Source organism: Panthera pardus, unplaced genomic scaffold (genome assembly GCF_024362965.1).
Source record: "Panthera pardus isolate Hobbes unplaced genomic scaffold, ASM2436296v1 HiC_scaffold_13, whole genome shotgun sequence".
Classification (NCBI taxonomy): Eukaryota; Metazoa; Chordata; class Mammalia; order Carnivora; family Felidae; genus Panthera; species Panthera pardus.
The window spans coordinates 173,796,042-173,815,168 of NW_026526688.1; the positions used below are offsets into that span (position 1 = coordinate 173,796,042).

A 19,127-nucleotide genomic window follows, 5' to 3' on the forward strand; every position below is an offset into this window, starting at 1 on the left:
ACACTTGAAAACCTAATCCGGCAGCATGTAAAAAGTATTACACAACACAACTAGGTGGTATTTATCCCAGGAATGCAAAGTTGGCTGAGCACCAGTAAATTAACTAAGGTGATGCACTTTATACCAATAGAATAAAGGGAAAAAATCAAATGATCAATCTTAACAGATACAGAAAAAACATTTGACAAAACCTAACACCCCATTATGATAAAACACACAAAAAACTAGGAATAGAAATTAACTACCTTAACCCGAATAAAGGGCATATAATAATAGCATACTTAATAATTAGGAACAAGGGAAGGATATCCATTCTCACCACTTCTATTCAACACTTTCCTGGATGTTCCAGTCAGGGCAATTAGGCAAGAAAAAGAAATAAAACGCATCCAGATAGGAAAGGAAGAAGTAGATCTATCTTTATTCATAGATAACACGATCTTATATATTAAAATCCTAAGAAAACCACTAAAAGTGTTGGAACCATTGAGTTGAGCAAGGTTGTAGGATACAAGATCAACGTACAAAAACCAAATGTACTTCTGTACACCAGCAATGAGCAAACAGAACAGCAACAGAAAGAATAAAAAACTTGGGATAGATTTAACAAAAGAAATGTAAAATTTACACTCTCAAAATTATAAAACACTACTGAAAGAAATGAAAGATGATCTGAACAAACTGGAAGACACCCCAAGTAAATGAACTGGGAGACTTAAGATGGCAATACTCCCCAAATTAATATTTAGACTCACAGCAATCACTATAAAACCCAAGCTGGCTTACCTACAGAAGTTGACATGTTGATCCTAAAACCCAGAATATTCAAGAGCTATTAGCAATTTAGCTATGCAAGAGCTATTTAGCTATTCCAGAATAGCTAAAACAACTTGTAAAGGAAGAACAAAGTTAGAGGATTCTCACTTCCAGATTCAAACTTACTACAAAGGTGCAATAATTAAGACAGTGTGATACTGGCATAAGGATATTCAATGGAATAAAATAAATCCTCACACTTCTGGTCAACAGATTTCAACATGGGTGCCAAAATAATCCAATGAGGAATGTATGATATTTTCAACAAAAGGTACTGGGACAACTGGAGATCCACATACAAAAGAATGAAGTTTGACACCCTACCTCACATCATATACAACAATTAACTTGAAAAAGATCACAGACATTAGTTTTAGAATTAAAACTAGTTTTATAGAAAACACAGGAGTATATTTTTGTGAACTGGGATTTGACAATGCTTTCTTAGAGATGATAGCAAAGTACAAGTAACCAAAGAAAAAAGGTGAGAAGTTGGACTTCCTCAAAATCAAAGTTTTGTGCTTCAAAAGATGCTGTCAAGAAAGTAAAAAGAGGGGCACTTGGGTCTCTCAGTGAAGTGTCCAACTCTTGATATGGGCTCAGGTCGTGATCTTGCAGTTGTGGGATCGAGCCCTGTGTGGGGCTCCACTCAGCATGCAGCCTGCTTGGGATTCTCTCTCCCTCTCTCTCTCTCTCTGTCCTCCCCTGCTCGTGTGCACTTTCTCTCTCTCTCTCTCTCTCAAAATTAAACATTAAAAAAAGAGAAAGAGGACCCTTTATGATAATGGAATTGCAGTTAGAATACATAAGGAACTCCTACAGCTCCATCAATGACAAGCTGATCGAAAATGGACGAAAGATCTGAGTAGACGTTTCTTCACAGAATTTATAGATTGTCAATAAGCACATGAAAAGATACTCAACATCATCAGTCATCAGGGAAACACAAATCAAAACCACAATGAGATAACGCCTCACACCCACTAGGGTGGCTGCCATTAAAAAGACTGATAATAACAAGTGTTAATGAAAATGTGGAGCAGTGTCCTACGTTGCTAGTGGGAATACAAAATGGTGCCACCACTTTGGAAAAGAGCCTGGCAGTTCCTCAAACAGTTACACAGAGTTACCACACGATCGAGCAGTTCTCCCGGAGAAATGAAAACATACGTCCACACAAAAACTAATATTCGTAGCAACATTATTCATAATAGCTAAAGCGTGGAAACAGTCCAAATGTCCATCAAGCGATCAATGGGGAAATATAATGTGGTATATCTGTAAATGGAATATTATTTGGCAATAAAAAGTAGTGAAGTACTGATGCTACAACATGGATGAGACCTGAAAACATTATTCTAAGTAAAAAGTCACAAAGGAATCCGCTGTATGATTCCATGTATATGAAATGTCTAGCACATGCAAATCTACAGAGACAAACAACAGTTTAATGGTTGGCTAGAGCAGGGAGGGAGGGGAACAGGCCAATTTGAGAGTGACAGCTAAAGGGCACAGGACTTCTGTTTGAGGTGATGACAAGGTTCTAAAATCATAATGCTTACACAACTTTGACTATACTAAAAAGTACTGAATCACACACTTTAAGGGGGACGATTCTGTGGTTGTCATCTCAACGACACTCTGTGCATCCATTTAGTACTGTGATTTTCTACAGGTCTTCCGTCCCCTACTCACAGCAGAACTGAGTGCAACAACAGATGTTTAAATCAAGCGCCTACGATTTTAAGAGTCAACAATAAAATCTAAATAAACATATGTGGAACAAATGACCAGGGTATGAGTCAAAACAAGGATTTCACTTGTATTTTCAAATAGAAGCCTAAGGGACGCATGATTTATCTGCCACCAATGGAAGTCTTTTGTAATAAGTTTTGCACCTGTTACTTTCTTCAAGTTTGGCCACCATGGCCCTCAGCCAGGGCTGTCTAATGCCACGTCTCCTTACTTTGGTCACTTTGTTTAAATGTTCTCCTGCTTCCAGCTTTTCTCCCTTACGTTATTCTTTCTCAAACGTCTTTATGGGCAGAAAATGATGAAAAAAGATAAAATCAAGCAACCATGAAGGCAGAGAGGAAATAAAGGAAACATCCAACTTATGCAACACAAAACACCATTTCAGGCAGGCAAATCTGCTGTCTATTCGCATGATCAATAGCTGGCAAAAAGTGGTTGGAATCCAAAGTGCCCAACAAGACAAGATTTATTATATACTTACAAAAATTAGTTTAGCTTTTAGCCTAATGCCCAAGCACTGCAGACACTGAATCTAATTTACTATTTATTGGAATACTAACTTGTTGACAGCACATTTTATGTGCCTTTACTTATTTCATCATGAAATATAAACACTCAGGAAAGTAATTTGATTTTATCTTTTTGTACTTAAAGCCATCTAACTTGCTTTAAAATATTCCTAGGAAAGCTAATTTATCATGATTATAATGTGCTGAATTGGTCTGAAAACAAAAAGCCAGCAAATAAAGGCCCTAACAAATTTGGCCACTCGAATCAGACATAACCATTTAAATACCAAGACTGCCCAGCAAACACAAAGCAGCCTGTAAGAAACCAAACATAACCTTATGATTTACCAGAAAAAAGGTCAAATTGGCATTTACCATGGCTTCACACTATCATTTCTTCAGAAACAACCTTTGAGTTGAAATATTTTCCAAAATAGGTTCCTTCTCGATTTTCCCATGCTATCATATGACGCTACCTGAATGCAAGACAAAAGTGTAACTACAGAGACAGTACGGCCGATTTTGGTTTCGAATAGACACAGTACTGAAACGAAGGCTGTTTCTCAAAGTTATTATAATGGGAGGCTACCTGTTCATGCCAACGATTCTGCCACTGCCCAGGGCATTTCCTCTGCAGGAATTATCTTACTTTGTATTGAAAAAACCTCTTGTCACTCTATTGTTAGATTTGTTTTTATTAAAAATGGTATTTTCCCAGCCTTACTGGCCTTTACATTGTAAGACATGGCTTTGAAAAGGCCTTAAGCTCTTTCAAAAAAATCAGACCTATTCTTAAAGGGATTAAAATCTGCCACCACTAAAAATATTCAAAAGAACACACAGCAGGTCAGAAAGTTTTGAACAAGGGCAACGTTATGGTCATATGGACATAACTTCCAAGGTCAATACAGCACTCGTTTGATTTTGATTTAGTTGTGTCTTGTTACTAGAATGTTCACCTTGCAGGAGAATGTAAACAGGGAGGAGTCTTAAACCTCAGACTAGGTTCGCCAGAAACTGGGGAGGTACGGTTTACAGGTATGGTAATTCTCGCCCTGGTTAGAATGACTTCCCTAAGATGCATAGGATATAAGAAAAACAACCCTCTTCAGCTCCGCATCATCCACGGCCACCCTTTTACTAGAACTATAGCAAATCTTGACTTTAGGTTACCTCGCAATTATTCTCTTGGTCGTGACATATAGGACAAAGATATATGGGGACATGACTAAGATGGGACTTTTCTGGGAGAGTCAAGTGCTAAATCAAGTCCAGGGAGGACTGGCTGAGACAAGTGGTCATACACAATCACCAGAAGGCTCCAAGAGTATGACGTAGGGTGATGCCTCAGCCAAAGCCTCATGAGGATGACGAACTGCTCATACCTGAGGCCTCTATGTCTTGGAGATTTAGCCTCTGGACAGCCCTAACAATTATGATGTGATAGTGAAGAAAACTAAACCATGGAGTAAGGCAGCACCTTGGACTTTTCAGGCCTAATAAACGTGGAGGCAGAGGGAAGGGAGCAGTTGTTGTTGGAGGCAGAAAAAAGAACCACAAGCTAGAAGCCAGTGTCCATGGAGTAGAAGCTGGAGAAGCCCACTCCATGAAGGAACAGCAGCTAGGCAGCAACCAGGGACCGGCTTCCTTTGGTGGCAGGTCCACAGAGCAGGTGCCCGAGTGAAAGACCCAAAGTTGGCTCTGTTCTCGTCGCTGGGATTTCAGCAAGCACCGCATCGGAGTGCACCTGTGCCTGTCTTGCTACTCCGACTCCCTGCATTACCTTCATCCTTGCTCCTTCTAATCTATTCACGACATGGCAGGCAGAGGGAGCTTTTTAGAATGCAGATCTGATCACCAGAACTAAAATTTCCTCCTACTCTACCAGATACTACACAGAGTAACTTATTTACTCCTTAAACTTATGAGACAGACAAGAATATTGTCTCTCTTCTGTAAATGAAAAAGCTGAGGCAGAGAGAAGTAACCTGTGCAAAGCCCCGGAGGTCGCAAGTATGGAGGTGGGATTTGAACCTGGGCTGTTTACTTTATGTACTTCCCATGCTTCCTATCAGCCTGAAGATCGGATCTAGAATCCCTGACTTGCTCTATGAGATCCTCCATGATCTAGTCCCTACCCAACTCCCTACCCTCATTTCATATCATGTTCCCCCCTCACTGTTCATGTTCTAGCTACGTATATGCCCTTCACACGTGTTTGTACAAGTGTATAAATATATATTGAAATGTACACATTTACATAGATGTTTATATTTACATACCTGTACCTAGCCATACACATTTTTGTGAACATGTGAACATAAGAGGCTTTTTGGTGCAATGATTGAAGAGCATGGACACTGGGGCCAAACTGCCTTGGGTCAAATCTGACTCTGCGGTTTACTAGCTATGAGATCTCTAGCAGTTATTTACTTCTGTATTTCTAAGCGTCCCCAGGCAATAAAATGGAGAAGATGGAATTTACCGGCTAGGCTCACAGCAATGATTAAACACGTTAAAGTACACACAGCACTCAGGGTAAGTGCCTGGTAGGCAGTGAGTACAGCATAATGTTCAAGTTCTTTTCCAAACTTGCCTATGCAAATATGTTTTTTCTGCCTGAACTTTTCTTCTTTTCAACGTGGGCATCTGCATCTACCCATCCTTCAGGATTCAGCTTAGACATCAGTTCCTCAGCAGCCATCCTGAGGCCTCAAAGTTTGAGGAAGCCTCCCACTGCACACGCCCAGAGCACCCTGTGTTCCCTTTGCAGCCAGCATCACTCTGGTCACCACCGTTCACGACTCCACGGAGGCAGGGACTAGGTTCGTTTTCAATACTGTGGTATCTGCTGCACCCACAACTCTGCCTCGTGCAGAGCAAGAGCTCAGTCAATGTCTGTGAATAAATACATGAGGCCCATGGGACCAATGACCTAAATCTGCCCTGAGGACTTGAGGGTGAGACATTAGTGAGGAAGTCTGGACTTGAAGGTTAAATGTACAGGAGGCTGTTCTTCGGAGAAGAGGGACTTCTAGATAGAAGCTCCCCAAAGACAGAAATGTGACAGCCTGTCCATAAAGAGATGATGAGGTCACAGCATAATTAACTGTGGGAGCCAAAAGAAAATACAGATCAAGTAGAAGAAACAAGAAAACTGAGCTGAAGTTACTTTTTCGATGGTTTACAACTAATTATTGACAAATCAGATCTCTTAAATAAGAGTGCTCTTTCTACGGTGCAGTCTTGTTAAAAGGTCTCCTCTCTCTACTATAAGAAATAAAAAATGAGGATAGGAAGAAATAGGTGCCTTGTGTTAAGAATCTGAGAAAGGCTTCACGGTGATTGTACCCAACTGGGACACGTAAATGTCACCTGCAAATGAGGATCTCTCATTCTGCTTACTGGAGGACTAATCTTGGGTGATTTTCAGCGTTGGGGTAATCAGCCAGCCACAATTTAGCAGAATTAAATGTTCAGCAAAGTATATAGCTCCTCCAGTAAATTCTGGAGCTCCCCACAGTGCCACTGCTCTATATTTAGGAGAAATATTAGGCAGAAGATTGTCTGTGCACACCAGGTAAAGGAGGAACAAGAATACTGTCTTGGGAGGTCGGGCAGGAGAATTCCAGAAGAGCCGCTCCGTGCTGCAGAAATGGTGAGCCAACACTTACAATCACACTAGAACAATGAAGGTCAATTATGACATACTGCTTTCCTTCTCTTTCTCATCTCTATTAATCTTCCTTCCCTCTTGTAACCAATGGGCTCATGGATGGGAGAAAGATGATGTCACACACTTATAATACTTCTACGGAATATCAAGTTGGTAAGACCTGTCCAGGCACTGATGGGCAGAACTGAAATGTGAAGTGAGCTAGACAAATTGAAGTGCTTGCCTGCGTGAAACAACCTGTGATTCCATAAGAGGATATACATTTCACTTAAGAAGCACGCATTTGATTAACAGGAAATGGAAAAGTCCATCGGTTGACAATGTGGAGAAAAAACCAAGGGCATCACAACACAGCCTGTCAATTATAAAGCCAATGATGTATTCTGGCAACTCAGGAGGCAAAGACATTTTGAGATTTGTGAGCAGGCAGACGGCTGCAAGGAAAAAAATCAGCATAGAGCAGGAGGCTGGGCTCGACAGAGCAGGAGGGCTGTGGCGGAGGAAGAGTGGGTGGGGGCAACCGCGGATCGACCTTCAGTGTGAGACCAAGCGATTGTTCAACTTGGTAATCGTTAGCAAGGTGAAGGTAGTGTAAAACACATGGAATTTCACTCAACCTACAACTCAGATACATACAGACAGCGCAGCTTCTTAATTCTAAGACCAGTTTGTGCCTCCTCCTGTCCAAGTCTCCACCCGCTGGCTAGCACGAGACCGTGAACTTTCAGCTTTATCCAATTTAAACCTTAGTGTAAACTGATGTTTTCCAGGACTCTGTTAGGTGCTTATTCTCTCTTGGATCAAAATGCCGAGTTTCTCAAAAGACATGGCTTCCCTGTTCCCCTGCTTCTTTTCCCTAAGATGATATCCAGGTGACCTCATATCCTGAAGGGAAAACATGAGAGTGCTTGGGCGTGGCCCCCAGGTGATGCCCACTGGCTGCTGGCATCGTGTCACCCAGGGACTGGTCTTTCCCTCTCAGATGGGTCAGAGCCTCGTGTTGCTCTCCAGCCAAGCCAGGCCAGCTTCCCCTGCTGTGGATGAGCTGCCCCAAGCCATGGGCCCATGCTCCGTCCAGTTTCTTCACCACGGCCTTTTGTGCGGCCACCTCTTCCGGTCGTGGAGACTAGCACTGGCTCTTAACTCAGAATATACGACACACGATAACTGAGAGCAGCCTGGGAAAGTTAAGCCTAGTCGTCACTTGCTGCCACGGCCATGATGTGGCCAAGCCCAGGTCTGTTTGCAGGGTTGGGGTAGGGTCGGGGAAGGGTGGTTACTATCTGGCCATCCCTTTCCAGAGTCCCAAGTAGAGAGCACAGGCAAGGTGCCCTTAGTACTACCTATTTTCCCACTCATTTTCACTTATCTAACCCATGGCCCCTTCTCTGAAGCAGAACTCAGAGGAAGGAAAGGAAAGGTATACGTGCTGACTCTGCCTTTCTCTCTCCTTCTATCACTTTCCAGGAGGCTACAGGGGGAGGGTTCTGGTTCTGCCTTATGGACAAACTCGGCCCTTTTCTCTACACTTTAGACCTCCAGGCTCAGAGTCCTACAGTACTGGTCGATGTGCTAAAGGATTAAACGAATTTAGCAAAATCTTCTCTCAAGCCAACAGCCTGACCTTTAAGGTTCTGGTCTTTCTTGTATGCGGCACAGTATTTCCTAACCATTCTTCCCGTTTGTATTCCTTCTGTACCAGACATTGAGCACCTCTCAGACAGATAGATGCCTCTGGTCAGAAGTCTCCTGCTGTACTTAGAAAGGCAAAAGAAAATGCACATAAATCATTTCATTACACCGGGTTCTTAATCAGGAGAGGAGACTTAAAAAGGCGAGAGGCAGTAACAAATGAACATTGGCGGAGTGCCTTCCACGTGCCAGGGGCTTCGTGTCATCTCGTGCCTTCGCAAAACAATCTGGGAAGATAAACACTACCCCCCATTCATTTTACAGAACGGTCAACTAATGTCAAAGAAATCAAGCAATTTGTTCAGACTCACAGAACTGGTAATTTGCAGACCCAGCATTTGAATCCTAGTCTTTCTAACAGAAAAATTCATGCTGTTTCTACTACACTCCATAAATGACATAATTCACTGTATTTTACTGAATCCAAAACATCAGGAGTTGTAGGCTGCTCCAATACTGTATGTTCCACTAAAAACAGAAATGCACTGCCAATTACATCAGGATGTGCTATTTGTAAGATGAATTCTGATTTCTGAGAAGTAAAAATGTGAAAAAAAATCTTACAATGAATTAAATCTGATAAATACTGTTTAAGGAAGATGATCTGAGCAGCTGTGGACAGTCTGGACCAGAAGACAAAATGTCCAGTGCTGGGAGAGAATTGGAAAATGCCATAGTCATTCAGCATCTAAGAAACAGAAGGCTGAATAAAGACAGAGCCTTGTGAAATGGGAAGAAAAAGGTGAATTTCTAAGAAATGCTGTGGCAGGTGAATCAACAAGAATAGGGGCAGTTTGTAGATTATAAAAGGTGAAGAATGTGCTGGAAGCTAAGATCTTGAAGTTTTGAAGACTAGAAAACAATAGCAATTGAGAAACTGGACAAAAGGAGAGGGATGGCTTCCATTTCACATATATTAACATTCCAAAAATAGAGACTTATCTTCATGTAACTCTGGAGGGAAGAGAGCCAGATATGAGGACATGGGGATCACTCAGAGGCACCAGCTTAGGGGGAAGACAGCACTCTTACTGGGGGTCTAAGGATTAAAAACACCCGGGGTGTACTGGATTTTAAAGGTGAAGAAAAGGAACAGGTTTATGAACATTGGGGAATAAGATGAAGTGAGATAAATACTAGATGCCACTGAAGAAGCTGGCTATCAGTTTTTTTTTCTTTTTTTAATTTTATTTTTGACAAGCATGCACACAAGTGGGGGAGGGGCAGAGAGAGAGGGGAACAGAGAATCTGAAGCAGGCTCTGTGCTGACAACAGAGACCCCGAGGCAGGGCTTGAACTCGTAAACAGTGAGATCCTGGCCTGAGCCTAAGTCGGATGCTTAACTGACCGAGCCACCCAGGAGAGAAGATATTCTTCAGGAAGGATACCGAGTTGAGTGGCTGGACTCACACGAAAATCACTTTCAAAATGGAGGTGTCCTAAGTGCCCATGAGTCAAGCACCCCCTTTAGAGGTTCCTGCCCTAACCTGGCTTACTCCTAGTTCAGAGTAACAGTGGGCGCTGGGCGGGGCAGATTTATATATTCTTAGTGCATACTCCAAGAATGAATGAATGAATATCTTAGTTTAAATGAATAGATTAAGGAAACAGAGAAAAAAGCCTGACCAACAGGCATATATATAAGAGAGAGAGAGAGAGTTTTAAGGCCTTGTGTAAAACGTAACTGTATATTCTACCAATTTAATAAATATTTAACTCAACAGCCTACTATGTGCCAGACACATGACTCATCACTGGGATAAGATGAGTAAGACAATTCCAATCCTGAGAACTTGCAGACCTTAGAGACAGGTGATGAAAACTTGACCTCACCAGATGTCTCGTTCTCTCCGTCGCTCATTCTAGTCCATGCCGTGATCATTTCTTAACTTGCACTGTTCTCCTGCTTCTACCTTTTCCTGCACCCCTATTCCAGTCTCCTCACAGAGCTTGAGTGACTCTCTTACATGTCTTTTTTTTTTTTTTAACATTAATTCATTTTTAAGAAATAGAGAGAGACAGAGAATGAGAAGGGGAGGGGCAGAGAGAGAGAGAGAGGGAGGGACAGAATTTGAAGCAGGCTCCAGGCTCTGAGCTGTCAGCACAGAGCCAAACGTGGGTCTCGAACGCATGAACTGTGAGATCATGAACTGAGGCGAAGTCGGACGCTTAACCACCTGAGCCACCCAGGCGCCCCTTGAATGACTCTCTTAAATGTAAATCCTGTAACGTCCTCCTTTCCCTTCTTAACCGTACAAAGTCCTTAATCTTGGCCCACAAGGTCCCATATGATCTGAACCTGATGTCCTCTCCCACAAGGGTCCTCAGACCCTTTTCCTTGTTGCCTATGCCTGGAATTCTCCTACCAAGGCATCTGTAAGACTTGCTCCTTCATTTTCTACAGACCTCTGTCCAAAGGTCTTATTAAGGAGTCCTTCTCTGACTACCTGGCATTCCCTAACCCCCTTATCCTGTCTTACTTTTCTTAAAAGCATTTACTCAAGAAAATGCATCCATAACCACTGGGATATATTGTTTATTGTCTGCCACCCCCAACAATACTGGAAGCTCCACAAGAAGAGGGTCTGATTGGTTTGTTTTTGTGTTCCCAGCACTTGGCTGGCATGTGTTCATTGGTTAACAAACACTTCTTGAACAAACCGGATGCACTGTTGAGTTATGCCTAGGATTATAGGGGAGCCAAGAGGAGGGTACATGGCATATCCCAGGAGGGGCCAGAGGATCAGAGAAAACTTCCTTAAGCAAGTAATGCTGGACTTAGACTTCATTCATTCATATGCTCAGAAAGGCATTCACTTGTTCAACACATTCCTACAGAGTTTTACTATGTGTCAGGCACTATTCTAGAACTCGGAGGGGAGCTGTCAAGAAGGCAGAGAAGTCCTTATTCTTGTGAAACTTACAATCTAGTGGGAGAGAGATAATAAGCAAGCCAATATGTGAAAAAAGGCAAATATCCAGTGTTGAGACATGCTATGCAAATAACTAAAATAGGGTGACATAAAAGAAGTCTCCTAGGTGCTCACTTTAGACTGGGTCGCTAGGGAAGTATCTCTAGGAAGTGGCATTTTTGTGGAGACCTGGAGAATAATAAGGAAACTCCCACGTGAAGATGAGGGGGGTGAACATGCTTACAGAGAAAGCGCAGCCAGGGCAAAACCCTGAAACGGGAACAGGCCTGAAGTATTCAAGGAACCACACGGAGGACACATAGCTACTGAGCGGTGGTGAGGAGAGGGGCATGACTTAAGATCTATAGGCATAGTCTTTAGAATGAGTAGGACTTAGGGGCACCTGGGGGCTCCGTCGGTTAAGTGTCCGACTCTGTCTCCGGTCTGATCTCACCGTTTGAGACCCGCATCGGGCTCTGTGCTGACCGCTCAGAGCTTGGCGCTCACTTCAGATTTTGTGTCTCCCTCTCTCTCTCTCTCTCTCTGCCCCTCCCCCACTCGCACTCTGTGTCTCCCTCTCTCAAAAATAAATATACATTAAACATTTTTTAATGTATGTAACTGAATAAGTAGGACTTATTCAGGGAGGGAAGCAGGCTGCAGAGCACTGCAGGTGGAAAGGACAGCATAAACAAAGGCAAGGAAGCATAAAACAGATCGGTGCATATTTAAGTAAACCTAGGAAATTCACTTCTTCTGGGTTCAATGCACAGCCAATGATGAAATCCAGAGTAATATATAGAGAAGTTGTTTTTGTTTGTTTGTTTTCTTCACGAATCTTCCAGCATCATATTTTGTTGCACTTGAGGGAAGAAAACCATCTCACTAGAAAACATATCCTTAGGGAGATCTATAAACAACTTACTAGAAGAGACTATACTAAGAAGTATATTTTTAGAAGATTCAGGTATTATATATTTGAATTCCTGCTAAGCTCAGAAGGTGGGAAGCAAATGCGAACTAGCAAACTTTCGTTCCAAACACAGCCTCAGACACAGAAGTGGTCACCACCCCCGTGTTTCAGACACCGGACTAAAGGAGTCACAGTGGAAAGCCGGGCTTCAGTTCCAGCTCTTTTCTGCCCAGTGTGGTTTCCACTGCTTCCTGGCATCTCAAAGACTCGTTCAATGCACCTGACTCGTTCAATGATCCTTGCTGTCAATTTATTCTATGGACCCTGCCTTCTACAGTTTTCCTTTGGCTTTATTTCTCTTTTCCTGGGACTACTTATAATTTAGAAAAATATATTTTTCTTCGTTTTCCTCTCAGCTAATCTTAATACCATGTTGTATGCAGGCTGGTCTGTAGCTCAACAACTCCCTCCCTCTACTAAAAAAAAAAAAAAAATAATGCAAATCCAAACAAACTCAAATATGGGATTAACGTGCTTGGCCACATCTTTTTCTCTATAGTAACTGAGTCCCCAAGGAGTGTCTAAGTCTTTGGGAATCTTGACAGATCAGACTTTTTGTAACAGTTGAGATCCTGTTATCAGTAGAACCAGATTCCCCAGGGAAGGCAGTGCTGAATTCACAACAAGGGATTTAATTTAGGCTCACAATTTATCTAGCAATTCGTGACTTGTGAGTAACTGTTCAATATGTGTGTCATAATGGCCTGTTGCTGACTTACAGTATGCACAGAGAATGGAGTCATTTTGAGACCAACTAATTTATCCATCAGATGAGAAAGCATCATTAAGTGTACCAAGATAAAATATTCAGGAGGAAATAAATGAAGGGTGAAGTTTTCTTCCACTAACAAAGATGCATTTTGCACTCTTATACCACAAACCTCTGGTACATTTTATTCCTCACTTAACAGTGGAAACATGTAGTTAAGATAGCACTGGAGAAATAAGATGTCCATTGTAAATGAGGTTGAAAAATTATCTGTTGCAGGAGGCATTTACTTTTTAAATTTCTGGATATTCAAGATACGCCCAATGTTTTCTAATACTTTTTATTAGGTGGCAAAATCCGTGGTATCTATAAATGCCAGGGTGTTCATGAACTTTAGCAATGACATGAAGAGTTACTGTCTCTTGAAAGGTTGATGTAATTTTTTTTTTTTAAATGGCAAATCCCTGAAATAGGAAAAAGGACATTCTACAATGTGAACAACAACTAAAAGGCAAGATAGAAGGCAAGGACTGGCCAGTTGCTCAAAACAAAACAAAACCGAACAAAGAAAACAACCACCTGTGAGAAAGCTGGTCCCAATTTTTAGATGTAAAACCTTTCCAGAGACCACAGCCTAAGACAGGTGCTCAGCAACCTTCACCTTTTTGAAAATAGAGGAGATTGCCAAGAGGCAAATAAACATGGTTACAGGGAAAAGGTGAGCCAATACCAGGCAGGGTCCAACAAACAGCATAAAAGTGCAAAGCATCAAAAATAACTAAATATTTTATTTCCATTTTCCACTGTTCTTTTTACCCATGCTTAAAGAAGTAAAATTTTGGGGGGGGGGGGGCGCTTAAAACTTGGTTTGTAACACCGAAGCTGTGACAATAAATAAACACAAACATTATTTAGCTAACATTATTAAAAATGAAATTAATGTCAGAGTTACCTGAAATTCTAATCCATAGTTTTCTCTGCAGAATTCTCTCAATTTAGGATACACATTTTCTCTTAGTGCCTGTCTTTCTGCTCCTGTGTCTGTGGTAGAAAAACAAACACATAGAGAGGGAGTTATGTCCACACATATGTATTTCTGGAAAAACAAGGTAAACTTACAATTAATATTAACATTAATATAACCAGATTGGGTGCCAACTGTGAAATGATGGGATATCTGACAAGCTGGGGAGCCCTGTTCCTAATAGGGGACGGGGAGTAGTGGCCCCTCTTCCAGACACGCACAGGAAGCCTGAGGAATGGATGGGAGTCTCACTGGTCAGTTCCGTGTATGTGACAGGGCTGGGAATTCATATTTGAGCCTTTATGCCCACGCGGACCCTCACATGAATCTCTTAAATAGCCAGATGTGCTGTCTTTGGAAGAGACAGAAGAAAAAATCATAGGGCTATTGGCTATGACGTGTTTTAGCCCCATTAAGTGTAAAAGTTACAAAATCACACACACACACACACACACACACACACACACACACACACACACATTAATTTAGTTACCAATTTCCAAAAACATTCAATCTCTATCATCATGCCTATAGTACTTAGAACTAATTAGACTTTTACAAAATTCAGTACGGCATCCATGCAATCAACGCAACAGTGAGGAGGGACAAATTGTGGGAGCCAACATCCAAATTTGGTAGATTCCACTGGCCAATGGTTTAGCAGAGTAACGCCTGCCACCCTGGGCACAGGGACTGCCTGTTTATCAGAGAGGGGAATTGTGTCACATGTTCCACACCACGTAAAAACTTCAAAATCATGTTACAATTTACGTCATTAAAAAAAAAAAAACATACAAGAAGAAACAGAGAACTTGAAACCGGAAGAACCACAGAATATGTATGTATTTAATGTCAAGTGTTTTGCACAGAAAGGGCTTTCCAAAGCCACCTGTGCTGGGTGATTATCTGCATCGATGATGACGCTGTAAAATGCTTACAGCAAAGACAGGCTGTTCCCTGCCCAACTAACTTCAGTGAAAGAGGAGAACAGAGATTTTAAAAATTAGGTTAATGTCTTATCTCATAAAAATTACCATTTGCCAAATGTACCTCAATCCCAGCCATAACTACAAAACATTTGCATACTGCATTTATAACTAAGAGCCAGTTTAAAAGACTTGCCTTATTATTCTCAAGTTCGTCTGTCCATGCAAATTCAACCATATGATGTGCTGACCTACTCTACTTTCCTACTATTCTCAAGACTATTTTGAGATGTAAATAACCAATCTCAAGAGTCTGAAATGCAGCTGGAGGCTGACAAAGTGACAGAAACCCGTATTTACAGGGAAACCAGAAACTCAATACAAGCCTTCTAAATCACCATATGGTCCAAATGGTCAGAGTCTTTTCTAACCGTAGATCCAGCATGGACCCTCAGTTTAAAGGGAAAGCTGGAGGACCGAGTGGTACATTTGAGCAGTGCCCTCGGGCTGTTAAGGCACTAGTGGAGGCAGTATGCTAAGCTTTTACAGGGTTTATATCATCTCAGGATCAGAGCCCCATCCCCTTCACCCCATTTTAAGGGCTGAAAACACTAACTTTGCAGTAAAGCTGATTAATATTCAACCAATCTCTCTAAAAGGCTGTACATGTTTAAAACACAAGTAACAAAAGTCACTTTAAAAATAAACAAATATTGGGGTGCCTGGGTGGCTCAGTCAGTTGAGTGTCCAACTCTTGGTTTCAGCTCAGATTATGATCTCATGGTTTATGGGATCAAGTCCTGTGCTCTGCACTGACAGTGTGGAGCCTGCTTGGGATTCTCTCCTCCTCTCTTTCTGCCCTTCCCCTACTAGTGCGCACATGTGCACGTGGTCTCTCTCAAAATAAACAAACATTTAAAAATTAACATTAAAATTAACTACTACCAGATGTGGAAGCTGGAAATAACATGCATAATATGATTATATTATTACATAATTAAGTAAACAAGGGCTATTAAGGCATACTAACGTAGTATCAAAATAACATGAGAAACTATGAAATGATGGAAGGAGCAGAAATTATTTCTTTAATATGTTATTGTAACTCATTACTAGGTACAGCCAGCTGAACGTGCCATATTATGAGGATAAGACAGAAATATAGTCTCTAATCTCTAATATTTACCAAATGCTTACTGTAGTCGTGTATTAAGTATTTCTATGTGTATTTTCTTAGTCCCTCTGACAACAACTCTCTGAAATGGGTAAAATTATTATTCCATTTTTTTTACAAGAGAAAACTGAAATACAGAGAAGTTAAGAGACTTGCCTGAGTCATATGACCACTAAGTTAGAGAAGCTGGATTTGAATCTAGAGAGCCGTATGCTATATAGTTCACTCTAACCAGAGGAAATATGCAACGGTGCAAAGAAACAATCTTTGAAAATGACACATAGACTAACTTCATAGAATGGTTAAGGAATGCTGAACTCACCTCTCATCTGGACTCTGCCTCTCTGTTCTCATTCTTGCCCCCTTCAAACCATTCTCCACAGAGAAGCCAGACTCCTCTTTTACAAATGCCAATCAGATCACAGAAAGCCCTCCAGGGGCTCTGCAAGGCACTGGGAATGACATCCATGCCTCTTACCTTGAATGTTCTCCCTCCCCCAAAGGGATCTCTTACCACTATTGGATTACACGCCTACTCACGGCCTTCACGCTAGCTGTGACTTCCTCCTGTAACGGTTAGTCCTGTGATCATCTCAAGGCATCTCCTGTCATTCAAGTGTCAGTTTTACAGCCACCTCCTCAGAGAGGCCTCTTTGAGCCCTCCATCTACGAACCACTCTCTGTCACATCACCTCTCAAGTCTTTTGCACATTACTCATCACTTTACTGTTGCTATTCAGTTACTGTTTGTCTCTCCTACTGCAATGTGAGCTCAAAGAGTCAGAACCCTTCTGCTGTCTCGTTTACTGCGACATCGCCAGTGATCACAGTTGTGCTCGATTAAAAAATGAGTGAATGAAAAAAAAAAAACCCACACATGCACCAGTGACCAAAATGAGCTGACAGGCAATGCTTCCTTGTAATTACCTCCGGAAACAGAAGGGCTTCCTACATCACAATTTGTCACTGGATGGACCCAGAATCAAGACTAGGGGAAATTCTGGGAAATAAACGATGTGGCTTATAAAGTTGGTTTCATGAGGTAAGTGAATGGGCTGAAATACTGGTTTCTTTTTTGGTTTTTGTGTTTCTGGCAGAATGCTAATACATTTTACCAAGTCATGTTGACCTTTCCTAAAAATAGGAAGAAAACATATGCACATATCTCACAGACATTTTGTGTTACTTATGTTACAAAAAAGTCTCAGATTTTCCTATATTTGTATTAATAGGTGATGAATGGCTCTGGAAATGGAAAAGTAATTAAGACAGAATGGATTAGTTATAATGGGTGGCAGATAAGCTGGCTTAATTATATTAAAAAACCTAATTCATACTAACAGCAAATCCGGATGGTTGGCAATTAAAAAAACATTAGAATGTCATAAACAGGAAAAATTAAGTTACAAAATGTCACACATAAAAAGAGACCTCTTTAAAAAGTGTAGGTCAAACACAAGGTATGTCATCATTTACTCTTTCTACATAGTCATTGCATCCATTTGTATCTGCCCAGCTCCTTAGCTCTTTGAAAAGATACATTAACACTTGGGCAGCACTACTAGGTTTTTAAGAAGTTGTTTTCTACAATTCTTCAATGATCTCAGAGTTAATGATCGTTTCTAATGCCGTGTCTGAGTTACCCACAGGAAAAGCCTTAGTCGAGGGAGTATTATTAATCAATACCATGTATCCCACTTCATGAGGGATTTAGATTAATGCCAAATTTCTATCAAAAATAAAAGTGCCAAGGGCCGCGCCCTGGGTGGCTCAGTCGGTCGAGCGTCCGACTTCAGCTCAGGTCATGATCTCACAGCTCGTGAGTTCGACCCTGCACCGGGCTTTGCAGTGACAGCAAGGAGCCTGCCTCGGATTCTCTGTCTCCCTGTCTCTCTGCCCCTCCCCAACTCGTTCTCTGTCTCTCAAAAATAAACATTAAAAAGAAAGAAATAAAAATGCCAACATGACCATGTTGCACTGGGACTTCTTACTGTCCCTGCCTCACCCAAACTTAAGGCCAGGGGCATTTGATTAAGTCGCTTCCATCCAGGCAGCTCAGAAAATTCATTTAGGATCCAGCCCACACCCTCTGCTACAACTGTTGTTCCAGCCCGGCCTCCCAGATTTCTGTACATCTGCTCTTGCCTGGGTTCTCTTTCTTCCCCTGGCCTGTCAGCCAGTGATTCCTCTGGACACCCTACCTGGCTTCTGTGTTTTTGTTTGGGTTGATTTCTTGTCTGATGGCTTCCAGAGGTTGGCTCCTCTCTATACCCTCTAAGCCCTCTGTGCCCAACCAGCCACGCTTACCCTTATATGTATCACCAAATCCTGTCAATTTGATCACAAACATCTTTTGAATCTGGCCACTCTCTAGTTTTGTACTCACCATCTCTCAACCCGAAGGGTCCCCAAGTCTCCTATTTGACTGACCTGTTATCTGTCCCTCCTCATTGCAGTCTTATACTCCAGAGAACAGACGGAGAGAAATCCAAGACAAAAGAAAAGCAATAACTAGTTTGATCAATGCAGGTCTTGGCTGGAATCTGGTGGCCCAGAAGATAAAGGCTGTAAAGTTCAGTAGACATAAATGTGTTTTCTAGCTAAGTTCCATGTTCTACTGCTCTCTACCATGGACCCTCCTGGGTCCATTTTCAGCTATTACTTGAACCCAACCCTTGTCCTTAATACATACTGCTTTCCATGCTCAGAATTCTTTATCCTTGCATCCCCTTTGCCTGGCAGACTTTGACCTTTCTTAGGCCCAATCAAAGGTAGTATACTTAGTGATTTCTTACTACTCAGAGGCCGGCATGCTCTGTCTAGCTCATCCCACAGCACTGTGCTCACTCCTATGTATCATCGTATACTATGTTTTAATTTTTAATTTGTCTCCCCTAATAGACTTGTGAGTTCATGACATGCTGGGACTTTCTCATTCACCTCTGCAATGTGGAAATTAAA

General features: G+C 41.7%; 1 protein-coding gene across 2 annotated transcripts in view; it reads right to left on the reverse strand.

Moving 5' to 3' along the window:
- Positions 1–19,127, reverse strand: part of NWD2 (NACHT and WD repeat domain containing 2) — a 185,077-nt gene that overhangs the window by 94,552 nt on the left and 71,398 nt on the right. Inside the window, exon 2 of one of the 2 annotated variants that reach the window (XM_019414471.2) lies at positions 13,995–14,083. The exons of the other annotated variant lie outside the window; for it this stretch is intronic. Coding sequence (XP_019270016.1) covers positions 13,995–14,083 — 89 coding nt within the window. The remainder of the gene's footprint in view (positions 1–13,994; positions 14,084–19,127) is intronic. 2 annotated transcript variants of the gene reach the window in all.